We start from the raw sequence: 13,762 nt of genomic DNA, 5'->3' as shown, positions 1-13,762 counted from the left end.
CCCAGTCAAAATGTTCTCTCTTCCCCCTGAGGCACAGCAGTCTGTGGGTACCTCACAACCACCAGTGCCTCTTTTCCCCTACCCCAGCATCCTCTGTTCTCCCTAGGAACGTGCCTCCAAACCCGATACAGCAGCATTCTCCTGCACCAATGCCTTTAGTGCTGCTGCTGTCCCGGACCCACTGCCACCACAATCACACAGGCTAAAGTAATAATGATTTTATTCATTTCATGCCTGATAGGAAATGGAGGTGATGATCTGGGAGAGGTTGGTGTCTACCCAGTAGAAGAGATTGTTGTCATCAGAAGTGTCATCAGAAGTGCCTTCAGTGCAGGAATCTTTGCTGGGCTGAGGTGTGTCCCGCCCCACCAGCTGACTGTCACCATTTGACCCACAGGCTGCCAGATGGACAGAAATGCTTCATGGACATCACTCTCTGTTACGGTGGAAGCTGAGGCCGTTTGTTCCCTGAAAGTGACACAGCATGGGCACAGAGAAAGGGATTCAGGCTCATTTTGCAGAGCATCACCCTGCAGGGCTCTGATTCCTGCACCACTTTTCCAGCCTCACAGGACTTGGAGCAGCCCGTGGGGCTTCTGGCATGCCCTGTTTGGCACAGGGGTCTCCAGCTGGGTGTCAGCCCCATGACCAGGCAAGTCTCTGGGGAGAGCTGATGGACCTCTGGAGGTCTGTTTTCCTTAGAAGCCTTCACAGACCAGACCTTTGCGGTTCTCTGCATGCATATTAAATCTCAATTGCTTACCTATCGCTGACGTTGTCTCAGTATTTTCCAGAGTCTGATGATAACCCAAAGCAGACGGAAAACACGGTAGTCTATGATGTGATCTTTAAGGAAACAGGTTATCTGCTTAAGGAAGTCCCAAAGGTGACGCAGGATGTCGCGCAAGCTGAAGGTCTTTTCCTCAGTGCACGGGCACTGCTGATTTGGGCCCTCTGGAACAACAGACTTGTTGACCCTGTACGGGACCCATTTGGGGAGTGCAGAAAAGCCAAGCCAGAAGGGCCAGGTGGAGGCATGGCGCTCAGCGTTAATGGACAGCCTCTCCTCAGGCTGCACAAGTTTTTTGTCTCCATTCCAGGGACAGGTGTTTAGTCCAGACCAGCAGAGCCAGATGAAGGGCTGCCTGTTGGTCTCAACTGGGCTCTGCTCCTCGGGAAGGACTTGGTTTTTGTTCCCATCCTCCATCTTGGTGGAGCAGGTGGTTACTCCAAACCGGCAGAGCCACATGGAGGGCTGGCTCTTCGTGTCAACCAGACTCTTCTCCTCTGAAAGGACCTGCTTTTTGTTTCCGTCCTCCATCTTGGTGGAGCAGGTGGTTACTCCAAACCAGCAGAGCCAGCTGGAGGTGTGATTTTTGGTTTCAACCGGACGCTGCTCCTCATGAAGAGCCTGGCTTTTGTTCCCATCCTCCATCTTGGTAGAGCAGGTGGTTACTCCAAACCGGCACAGCCAGATGGAGGGCTGGCTCTTGGTGTCAACCGGACGCTGCTCCTCAGGAAGAGCCTGGTTTTGGTTCCCATCCTCCATCTTGATGGAGCAGGTGGTTACTCCAAACCGGCAGAGCCAGATGGAGAGCTGGCTCTTGGTGTCAACCGGACGCTGCTCCTCAGGAAGAACCTGGTTTTGGTTCCCATCCTCCATACTGGTGGAGCAGGTGGTTACTCCAAACCGGCAGAGCCAGATGGAGAGCTGGCTCTTGGTGTCAACCGGACGCTGCTCCTCAGGAAGAACCTGGTTTTGGTTCCCGTCCTCCATCTTGGTGGAGCAGGTGGTTACTCCAAACCGGCAGAGCCAGATGGAGGGCTGGCTCTTGGTGTCAACCGGACGCTGCTCCTCGGGAAGGACCTGGGTTTTTTTCCCATCCTCAATCTTGACGGGGCAGGTGGTTACTCCAAACCAACAGAGCCAGCCGGAGGTCTGACTCTTGGTCTCTAAGGGATGCTGCTCCTTGGGAAGGAGCAGCTTTCTGTCCCAATTCCGGACCCAGCTGAGGCAGCTGGAACTGCCAGGAATTGAAGACATGAAAAGAACTAAAATCAGGACGAGAATCAGGCTGAGCTTCATCCTGTTCTCTCGCAAGGACCACTCTCAACACACAAGTGGCTGTCACCCAGAGCAGAGCTCCAGCAGTGACCACCAGGACAGAGTGACTGCCCCACGTCTCTGAGCTGAGCTGGGGGAGGCTGCCCATGTGACTCAATAAAGGCTGATGTCATGCCCCACCCTGTGATGTCACAATGCCTCTCACCGTGCACCCAGCTTGGGGCTGGGGACCCTATACCCAAATTCCACCTCCCCTTTTTCCAATCTATCTGCACTCTGTAATTTTCATGAACACACGAGGTCATGGAATCGTAGAATGGCCTGAGTTGAAAAGGACCACAGTGATCATATAGTTTCAACCTCCCTGCTATGACTAGGCTGCCCAGAGCCACATCCAGCCTGGCCTCGAATGCCTTCAGGGATGGGGCATCCACAACCTCCTTGGGCTGTGTCTGTGTGTGGGGCAGTCTGACAAAAATACATCTAACATGGAAGAGTGTATGAAACAAATGTGTGTGACTGAATTCCCCCATGTGGAAAAAATGGCACCCATTGGCATTCATCAATGCTTTCTGAATGTTTATGGAGGCCAAACAGTGGGTGTGAGAACAGTGAGGTGGTGACTAGTGTGGTTCAGCAGTGGTGACAGCAATGTGAAAGATGAACCACATTCCAGGTGGCCATACAGATTTTTACAAGCATCGCGTGCATGCTCTTGTTCATCAGTGGCGAAAATGCATAGCTAGTTGTGGTGACTGTACTGAAAAAGTGTTTTATAGCCGAGAATCTGTTCTATTGAGTAGTGTTATTGTGCTCTCTGTATCAATTGTTCTTTCCATGGAAATAAATATACATTACTTCTAAAGCAACCTACCTAATACTAATAAATTTCTATCAAAAAATAGGCTAATCTCTAAGCAAGGGAAGCAACTAAATTCTTCACCTGCTCTGTTCTGCAGTGCTACCTAAGGAGTGCAGAGTGCCTTATTTCATTAGACTTCAAAGCATGACACAGAATACAGCAGATAAAAATATCAGCAAGACAAGATGGACTTTACTAAGGCACATTTTTTTATGTTTAGAAACACTTCTGTACTCTACGAGGGATTTAATTGTAAAAGAGTACTAAGGATCATAAAAGTAGAAATTAGCATTCAATTTATCTGTCATAAAAAAAACCCATCTACCCAGTCTTTAAAAGCTGCTGTCCCACAGAAAAACAGTAGAAAGGAGAGGAAACTCATTTAAGGCTTTCACCTAAAAGTGAATAAAGGAAAAATCAGTGCTGAAATGTTGCAAGAGAGAAATCAAAGTCTCTCAGGTTATTTTAATTGAAGTTGGCATTTGACTCTTTTACCCAACGTAAAAAGACTTGCACAGTTATGTCTATTTGAATGCATGCTATTAGAGATCAAACATTCATCAGCTGCTTTTACTAAGATATCATTAGCATTTTGTTAATCAGGTATGTTATCACATGAAGTTGATTGTACCACTTCACATTCCTGGAGGAAAATATTGAGACTGGCATCAGAAGCTATACCAGGGCTAGAAGAAGAGAATAAGCATGGGATGAAGCCGAAGATGGGGGAAAAACAAAGCATGTAATAGTCAGGAAAATAATGTTCAATTGCTTGTTCAGACTTTCTGAGAAATAGATCTACGATTTCTGTGTCTCCCCATTTCCTTTAAGCAGATTTCCTTATTAGTATGTATCTGCCTGTATTAGAGATTGTTCATCAAGTATGTAATAATATTTCTGGCTGTTTTTCCACTGCTTTCTTTCGTAGAGCAGATCTCTGTTTAGTGGACTGAAAAATGTCCAGCCTTGGTGACGATCTCCTAAGTATTGATGCTATTTTACTTGAGAGAGCTTCTGTTTTGAATTTGCTGTTTCTCCAGTTTATGCATTTCTGTTTACACTCATGAGAACATACAATTGCTAGCAAGAAATCAGTATTAAAAATAGTATTAAGCTGGCCACGTCAGCTACTTGAAAATTAAAAAATATTGAGGAATTTAGAAGCACAGTGACACTGTATTAGAGTCCAGCCACATTACCAGTGTATCTCACAGCAGCAGAACATAATGACAGGCTCACATGAGTCTCTGCCCAACAAGATCTGAGTTTCCAAGGCTTTGCTACATGTTAGTGACTTCAGAACTTGGACTGAGTAAATCTTTTCTCCAACATGATATCAAGGTGCCTTTTGTTGTATCAGGAACACTGATTGTAAAGTGGAAGAAGGGTCACTAAATAAATAAAGGGAATCTACTGTATTAATTAGAGAGAAGGTGTCTCCCAGAGCAGCCCTGTGGAGCTTTATGTAAAAGCCTTGCAAGTGAAGTAGAAGTCAGGCTGCATTATGCCTCTGGCAATAGGAGCAGAGGGAAAAACAACTCCTGACCTGATTTTATCTGTCTCCTGTTACCTTGCAGCCATTCAGAAGCCAGATAGGCCATGAGTTTTTACAGACTAGGTGAGAAAGGAATCCTCGTACTGAGCCAAATGTTCTCAAAGTTTTGACAAAAGACTTTGCCAGAAATTTTGCTTTTCTTACACAGGAACCAGGTATGGTTCATGATACAGTGATAAAATCTTTGATTAGACAAAATGCGACAAAAGTTCTGCATACACTAGAAAAAATCTGCACAATCTCTCTTTCTGAAACAACTTAGTCTGCTACCTAGGAGATTGAAAAATGAAGAAAGTCTGTTACAGAAGGCAGCAGATGTTTTTCTTATCTATATATCCTTTAGATGGCCTCATTACTGTAATGTCTGGGCTCATTGTTCTTTTTCCTGAAGACTTCCAGGAGGTAAGGAAGGAATATTTTATCAGTTTTCAGAGGTAATTAAGGCACAGGGGATAAACAATGTCTTTGGCATTGTACGAGGCTAACCCCAGCTAGTTTATAGTAACCTGACTGTTGAACCTTTCCTTGGTTCTGGTTTTATTTCTTATATGTACAGATCTGCCCATGGTTTTGAGCTTCTCTAGGTTGATTGACTTCTTTTATGTGTATAAATTGCACTTAACTAAAATACAAGGCTCTCAGTAAAAATAATCGAAAAGGGAGAAACAGAAAAATGAATCATGTGCAATCCTAATTTCACCTCATGTGTGCATGTGATAATGAAAGTCCAGTTGCATAAAAAATTCTTATTCTCCAGATCCTGCATACTTGAAGTGGTGGTGATGGATGGTAATTATTTTACTGGAATGTGCTGTACTTCAATTTAGTGCTACGTCACCTTCCAATTTTTTCCCTAAGTAAAAGCTATTATATCTTTTATGGAGTTCACTGTGCTTTTGTCACCAGAGTGCTCCACCACAGCTGAGGAAGATCATCCCAAATTTCCAAAAATGCTCTCTATGTTTCTGTGCCCAATCACAAGAAGCTTGTGGCTGATTTCTTGCAGACTTTATATCACCTTTCCATCTTCCATGTCAGACCTTCAGGGTCTCAAGCAAACAACCAGAAAACAAGGAACGTAATTTGTAGGCAGCAGTGAAGATTTTAGCCTTTAAAATAAACAAGGTATCTGAACCATTCAGAAAATGGATGCAGTCCCTGAACAAGGGATTTAAGCAGAGCATTGGTGTTTAAATCCTAGTCTATGGTTCTGAAACCTAATAATTCAGTCACCAGCCAGTCTCTGTATGCCAAAATGCCATAGGGGTTTTGTTGTGCTAGAGGCTCAAGCTCAGTTTGTGACCTGCCTTATTTCTGAGCCAACCTGGCATCTAGAAGAGGGACTGTGGCAGTTAGCTTACTTTTTCTTTGTAATTACTATTTGGTAGATTCCCTTTCTCATCAGTATGTCTGACATGTCACCTTAACACTGAGGAAACTGTTTTACGAACTTAAGCCCAGAATTCCTTGTCAGGCCAAATGATAGAAATTTAAAACTGAATTTTAGTGTTTTTTCAGATCTGCTCTGACTTGGGTTCCCTGGGATGGTAGGAATGTCTCTGAGATTATAGATTGGTACTGATAGTATGTCATGTGAGTAGTTGCCTCCATTGTAAGCATATGAGGATACAAAACTAGATGACAGCAAGTCTCAGATGTTTTTGTATCCCTCCTGTCCCTACCCCAACAACAACAACAAAAAAAAACCTGCAGCGGTGAAACTGAAAAAACAACATTCAGAAATATAACCAGCTTGAAATTCTAGCTGTGAACTCTGTCTTGGTCAGCTCTAGTTTGAGGGAGGATGCTACTCCTGTTAACTTTGGATATCTTTTAAAGCTGAGGTTTGGATGATGGAAGGTTAGAGCAGCAGCCCTATAAATAATCTTACAGTATTTCTTCTTGTCTTGTGATCTTAAAAAAATATTATTAGATAGCCATCCTTCTGTGATAAGAATCTATTCATACAGCACTATCTGTTGAAATAATTTTTGTCTATTTTCACTGGGTGTGCTCTCTGAAGAAAAAAATCCCTTTCAGAAGGACTTAATACAAAGTATGTAAATGGCAAGGGTAGCCACTGGAAGGGTTTCAAAGCCATTTTTATAAGTCTCACTTCATAGTAGAGCATTGTAACTTGTGGCCTCTTGGACTCAGAATTAGCTGCAACACCACCAAAGAGCCACCATGTTTCACAACTAGTACTCCAGAACCTGCCATGTTCCTTCCCCAGAGTGCGACTTTCTTTAACAGGACCAAAGTCTGTGGGGCAGACAATGCTAGATTCCATGTTCTTGCCCAACTCTGGTGTTTGTTATTACCAGTAAATCAAAGTTGAGAGAGTTTGTTAATATGGCATGCTAAATTAATATTGAACAACATGAAACTCATTGAATGAGTCAGTGAATGAGTCAGAGGAGCAGTTAGTGGCGAAAGTGCAAGCCTACAGCTGATAGACATGGTTTAGAGTTTAAAATACACAGTCTGTTTTCTTTATGAAGCTTCAGAGATCTCAGAAGAACAGCTTACCATGACTGCCCAGGCTAGCGAGCCACCTTCTCTTTTATCACATAAACACTCTTGTGTGTGAACTGAACCATAAAAGTAAATCCACAGAGGACTCATCCACTGCTAGGAAAGCTGTATACATGCTTCATTTCATTATATTTTTTTCTATGAGGTAGGAATATCCAGGCTTGAGTGAAACGATCATACTGACACCAGATAACACAATTTATACTGCCTGACTTCTCTTTAATATAAAATCCCAAAAGGAGTGCAAAACAAAGAGGTGATGACTGTGCAAACAATGAATTTGTTCTATTTTTTTCAAAGCCACAAGTAAAACACTGCTTGAAAACTATGATCTGTTTCCTTTAAAATGTTTTGTCTTGGCTATGTTCAGATGGTAGCGGAAATGCATCTAACTAAGATTTAATTTTACAAATTGACAACTGGGTGTAGAAGTTAATAATGTAAACCATGAAAAATTAAGATTGGTATTTTGTACTTGTCATAGGCTGTGTTTCATGTTATCTTACACTTTTTTGACTTTTGGAGGTTAAAACTGCAAATTTTGTGTTGGTTTGTTGTCATGGTTGTTGGTGACTTTCTTTTGAAATATAGATATATTTTCAACCAAAGACAGAATTCAGAAGTGCTCATTGTCGTTGGGCCAAGATTTTCTGTAATCTGACTGTGTAAAAGGAAAACCCCAAACCCAAAAATGTTTTAACTGGGGAACGTGAAAGTGTAGGTAGGGACTGGAAAGAGGGGAGGAATAACTAAAACAATGCTTTGTTTTGTGTCTAGTGTAAGCAGCAAAGAGTCCTTATTCATCACTAGCACTTCTGGCTCTCATGAGAGAGCAACTGGCAAGTACTTGTGATGTTTGGGGCAGCCACACCAGACCAGCTCAGTAGTTGGACACTAAGCAGTATCCCATTTTTCAGGCATTGAAATATTTCAAGATTCCTCTCTGTACAAAATGTTGTAAATCTCTCCACCAGAAGAGCTGAATATCAAAGCAATTATGTGCAGGAGCTCTGAGGGGAAATGCCTGACCTTGTCCTCTTTTTTGCTCTGCTGCAAACAGTCAAGATGCAGCCTAAGCAGGTGTCATAGAGCTTCATGATAAGTAATTTGGGAGAAGTTTTCACTGTGAGGATGACCAAACACTGGACCAGGTTGTGGACTCTCCATCCTTGAAGATGCTGAAAACTTGACTGAACAGGGCCCTGTGCAGGGAGAGTGGACTAGGCAATCTTCGCAGGTCCTGCCATACTGCAGGTATTATGTGTCTCAATGAAGTAGTAATGGTCTCAGATAACTTGCTACACTAGCTCTATTTAAAGGTTTCTCCATTCAAAAGAGCAGTAGGCCCCAAGGCTTTGCTATCTCACTGTACACTGAATAAACAATAGTATCCCAAAGGACACATTAGAGCTATATGTTAGGCTTTAAATACCTACTAGAGCTAAAGTTTCATGGATTTTATTTTACCAGAAATTAAATCTACTGTTTTTATTGGCAGAGCTTTCAGAATATTATGACCTCATCACAACAGAGTTCAGATACAGAGACAAATGGGATGGCTGAAGAGATGGATGGAGGGGAGAGAAGAGGAGGGAAGGGGAAGAAAGAGATATTAGGACATAATTAGCCATTATCAGAATTTTGTGGCCATACGGAGTATTTCCTGGTGAAAAGAAAGATGGTAAAGGACTGAGGAGGGAGAGTAGTAACCAGAAATGAGGGATTGAAACAACTCTGAAAAGGAGAGAAGAGACACGGAGAAAACTTTTATTCTTAAGTTAAAATCTTGATGTGGTAGTTGTGCTCCCAGGAGCATTGTTCCAGCTTGCCAGATGTTATAGAACGCAGCCAGATCCCTGCAGGCTGCGCAGAGCTCCCACTGCAGGAACAGGAGAGCTGATCAAGTCAGGAGCATGGCGTGTGTGGCCCTGCAGGCATGTGGAACATGGCTTCTGTTTTGTCTGCTTAGAGTAAAATATGGCAAGTATTTTACAGGCTATAGGTGCTAACCATAGTAGTTAACATGCTTTCCCAGTTCTATTGCTAAGTTTTGGCTGAAAAATAGTTCATATCCCTGTCACTTAGCCAGAAGGTAGACAAGCAACCAAGCATATGGGAAGGACACTTTGGTGAAGTTCCCTGTGCAACTGCAGCAACAGGCCCTGACACCTTGCTTTAGAAATGTCTGAAATGTTACTATGTTAATTATATCCTGCCTTTCTTCCCATTTTTTCATTTTATTTATGTTATAAATGTTATAAAGTAAATCTGTGGCATTTGTTGACTCTTGCATGATTTTTGACCATGCAGATCACGTTTTATTTAGTTTTGTAACAATTAGATTTCATTACTATTTGGTTTTGGTGGGGCTTTCTCTCTTCCACTGTTCCTCAGATACTACATGTGATTTACGTGCTGTGGGTGTACATCTTTACAATATCTTTTATGAACTTCAGTGGAAGCGTTGATACTGCACCAGGCATTTGTAGATATGTCCATTCACTATGGACACACACTGTTAAGGAAGATCATTTGTGCTGTTGCTCCTCTGTCTCACAACATCTGCACAGAGGCGTATGCATGAGGTGATCATTGGCAAGAGTAATTACCCACAGATGTCCACTGGCTGGGGCTTTGGCATCTGGTACCTTGCACCCCACCAAGGCCTTCTCTAGGAGCTCCTGGTGCTGTGATATTGGCTTTGCATGGAATGAGACCTCATGGTGTCATGAACTTGATGGAGTCAAGTGAGGATATGACAAGAGGGGTACACTTCTATTGCTCTCATCAACAAGTGCACCTAGGTTGGTTTGCAGAATGGAGTAGGTGTTTCCACAAGGTAGGGCCCCATTAAACGATCATTTCATCTCTCCCTTATTTCTTTCTTCAGGCCATGCAGTATATCTTCCCACGCTTAAGCCCTCCCGGCCTTTGAAATTTTATGGTGTCATGAAACACAGCAAAAAGCACAATGTTATGTTCTTGATCTCCAGAAGAAACTCATGGTGGTGGGAGATAGGTCACAGATGTCACATTGGACTGAATTTTAATTTTGAAAAAAATTCTAAAAAAATTTCATGTAAATTAAAAAAAAAATTAAAAAAACATCTGTCAGGAACTAATTAGAAATAGACATTGCTAGCTCCAGCACACCACTGGAGAAGATGGAGAAGGCCAGCTCAATGAAACTGGAGTCAGTGCTATTCTCTCCAGATCTGTGGAGTCAAAAGTGATTTTTTTAATATATATATTTTTTAACCCTTATCAGTCAGAGAATAAGATGATCAAAGAAGGGATGTACGACATTTTTCCTAGTTCAAACTTAACTAAAATATCTGTTTTCGCTTCAGCTGTAAAGAACGAACTTTACCCTCCTTCAAGTGCTAAGTACCTGTCTTCAGGCCTACTTCTGCCCGTTCTTTTGTTTCTAATCCACATCCTATTTTATCCCATGACATAAGAAATGAAACAGAGAGAGGTAATGTCTATTAGTTATACAACAGAGTGAGCTAGAATAGGAATCCCATCATAATACTAGAGTATAACAGCAAAGTGCAGGGTGGGACAGGAAAGTGAAACATCAAAATGTAGAACAGAATAACAACTCTTGGGAGGGACTGACTATCTATTCCCCTGTATGCAGTGAATTGGATCCCGTGGTGAGGAGAAGCTGATGCCAAAGGAGTTCTAGATTACAGATAACATTCCTAATTCACTGGCAAATAAACTCTAACAGAAATATAGATGTCTGGAAGATACTGAATTCCTATATATTGTATAGAAACTGGAAGGTGGTCAGTGAAATAGAATCCCTATTTCTGTCCCATTTAAGGTGAAGATTCCTGGGTGAACAGTTATCTGCTGCAAAGTAGATGTAAAATTCTTGAGGGAATATGAGAATAAATATAGGAGTACTGGAAGGAAGGGAGTATATATGGGAGAAATGGAAGGTATCAGAGGATGAAGCTGGGACAAAGGGCAAAGGACAAGGGTTGCATTGGGGATGTGGTGAGAAAGGAGAACTTCATTGGAGTAAGCTTCAAATTTCTACTGATCATTAAGTGGGTAGATATTTCAGTGTAGAGGTAGGGGGAAATAACTTTTACTTTTGTATATTTAGCGGCTTTAAAAATTAAAAAGATCATTCAAAAATGTGCTGCTTTTAAACAGGTAGGGTGATGAGTCCAAAGATTTTTTTGCAATAATAAGAATCTTTCAAGCAAGTTCAGCTGAGTTTGATTTCTTTAGATTGTTAACATCATTTCTTCAATGCTATGCTAGATGTCCCTGCTCTTCGGAGTTCGTGACTGAGAGGACAGATGTTGAGCTGAGATACTATGAGAGAGTTAGAGACAGCAAATGATAAGGATTTATTTCTTGGTTGACTGGTTGTCAAGTATGTAAAATCAAGGTTCCTCAACTGTGAGCTGCTTGGAATAATAAACATTAATGATAAGAGACTGTGAGCTTGTTGAACTCCAGATCTTATTTACCTGCACAAATTCATTTAAAAACGAACCTACATGTTATTGTGTATATTCTCAAATTCACTTAAATACCAGAATCCTTAGGACCGCTACGTTCTGCTGCCAAAAAAACAACACAGGAAAGTTAGATGAGACCACTGGGTTTTCACTAGTCTTAAAGGTCACCATTGCACTTATATTCTTTCAATGAATCATGAAATTCACTGTAACTGTCTCTTTCTTACTCTTTGTTTTCCAAAGTATTGCTGAATCTGAGCCACATCACACAATTCCCTAAACTAATATGCTGCGTTTTGGCTATATATCCCTTCTGTATATTAGCTTTGATTTTGTAACACTCTGTTCAACAAAATGTCTTACCCATTTCAATGCAGTCAAGAATAGAAGAGCTGTTTCACAGTAGCAGAATGACATGCAAGTTAACTATCTATAGCCAACTGAAGTTTTAAAAGAAAATGTGCCTGTTCTGAAGGCTTTCTTACATCTAATTACTTGTAAATAAAAGTACCTAAATTGTTACTAGTGAGGGAAAAGACACTGGGATCTTATGGGGTTTGTGAGTTCATTTCCTCAGTACATCTGAAAGTCTAAGCAAGCATTTAATATTTAAAGACGTTTTAAAAAGTTCAGGACTACATGTTTAAAACTGTTGGCCAATGTACACATAATCATGTTCTGATGGAAAGAATGCATTCTAACAAATCTTTAATCTGTGCAAGAAATAACAGTGCCAAAAAGATTACTATGTAATCCACAACCAATTTGTTCTTGAAAAGCTGTCTGGAATGAAGGTATACAAGGCGCAGTTCACTTTTGTATCTGAGGCTAAAATAACCTGTTCTGTTTCACAGAATTATAGACTAACTGTAGAATCGCAGAACAGCTTGGGTTGGAAGGGACCTTAAAGATCATCAGATTCCAACCCCCTGCCACAGGCAGGGTTGTCAACTGCTAGTTCAAGTACTAGATCACATTGCCCAGGGCTCCATCCAAACCTGGCCTTGAACATCTCCAGGGATGGGGCATCCACAGCCTCTGCAGGCAACCTGTTCCAGCACCTTACCACCCACTCAGTAGAAAAACTTCCTCCTGACATCTAATCCAAATCTCACTTCCTTTAGTTTAAAGTCTTCCCCCCTTGTCCTCTCACTATCTACCTGCATAAGAAGTTGATTTCCTCTTGTTTATAATCTTCCTTTAAATCCTGGAAGTCCATAATGACTGCTTCCCAGAGCTTTATCTTCTTCAGCCTAAATAAGCCCAGTTCCTTCAGTCTATCTTCATAGGAGAAATACCCTAGCCCTTTGATCATCTTCATGGCTCTCCTCTGACTGAAATGTCTTAGTTTAATTCAATTCCAAAATCTTTGGCATTTATCAGTTTTCAACTGATGATGTGCTTATAATAAAACAAGGAGATAAAGGACGTGCATGGATCCCCATCAAAAATATATGCAAGTCATCTCTGTTTTAATTCCTGTGAACACAAAGGGCACATTTGCCATTTGTGTATGCCTGAAACAAAGGCAATAAGCTATTTTTCAGTTCTAAAAGTGATATATTTTATTAGGAGGAAAAGCAAACAAAGGAAAGCTTTATTAAGTATATGGATACTGACATCACCAAAACAGTTTTAGGGATTTGTTCCATGTCAGAGGAATAGCCTAGACATTCTGAAGGTGTACAGACTTCTGAAGCTTGGAAACACAAAGCTGGTGCTGCAGCCAGACCCTGCTGAGACATCAAAGAACTTCAAGTTTTTCTCATAAGTGCACTTTGTAATGTTATGTTTCAGACCATTAACACCAGAAGGCTTCACATACGGCATAGTCACGTTGCCCAGAAGGACAGCCAAGCGTCCCTCACACATGGACTTTCTAACCGTACTGCTGAGTTTGTCTCCCAGTCCCTTGGATAAATTGAACAGTTCAGGTAAAGTTCAGGATTTGCCATCTGTTTTGATTATTTTTTTCAAGGAATTGCTTGATAGCAGCTACTAGGAGTTTTTTCCTGCTAGATGCCAAGGCAAACGTGCATACACAAGCTAATGACATTGAAATAGGTGCTTTCAGTGGCAAGCTGTTCTCTTATTCCTTTCGCTGGTAGAGTTGCTGAGTACAATTTTTTTCAAAAATTTATATTTCAGTACCTAACAAGGAGTTCAATAGATTAATTTTAATTTCTCATTTGAGCTTTTACTAGTATTACTCAAATATCGGTCTCTGTTTCTCTTGGAGTGAACCTTTGAAATGAACAGTT

At 41.5% G+C, this 13,762-nt stretch overlaps 1 protein-coding gene across 1 annotated transcript; it reads right to left on the bottom strand.

Annotated features, from left to right (window-relative positions):
• Positions 1 to 10: 10 nt before the first annotated feature.
• Positions 11 to 11,506, bottom strand: LOC146545054 (uncharacterized). Its single transcript, XM_085217797.1, has one exon. The coding sequence runs from the start codon at positions 2,084 to 2,086 to the stop codon at positions 764 to 766; it is 1,323 nt and encodes a 440-aa protein (XP_085073923.1). The 5' UTR covers positions 2,087 to 11,506; the 3' UTR covers positions 11 to 763.
• Positions 11,507 to 13,762: the final 2,256 nt, after the last annotated feature.

Source organism: Meleagris gallopavo, chromosome 2 (genome assembly GCF_905368555.1).
Source record: "Meleagris gallopavo chromosome 2, MGAL_WU_HG_1.1, whole genome shotgun sequence".
NCBI classification, from domain to species: domain Eukaryota; kingdom Metazoa; phylum Chordata; class Aves; order Galliformes; family Phasianidae; genus Meleagris; species Meleagris gallopavo.
Note: the sequence above shows the minus strand (reverse complement) of the source record. Positions and strands in the feature narration are given on the sequence as shown.

What these genes read in the sequence shown, in the direction of transcription:
- LOC146545054 (XM_085217797.1), bottom strand. Translation starts at nt 2,086, where the DNA reads ATGAAGCTCAGCCTGATTCTCGTCCTGATTTTAGTTCTTTTCATGTCT.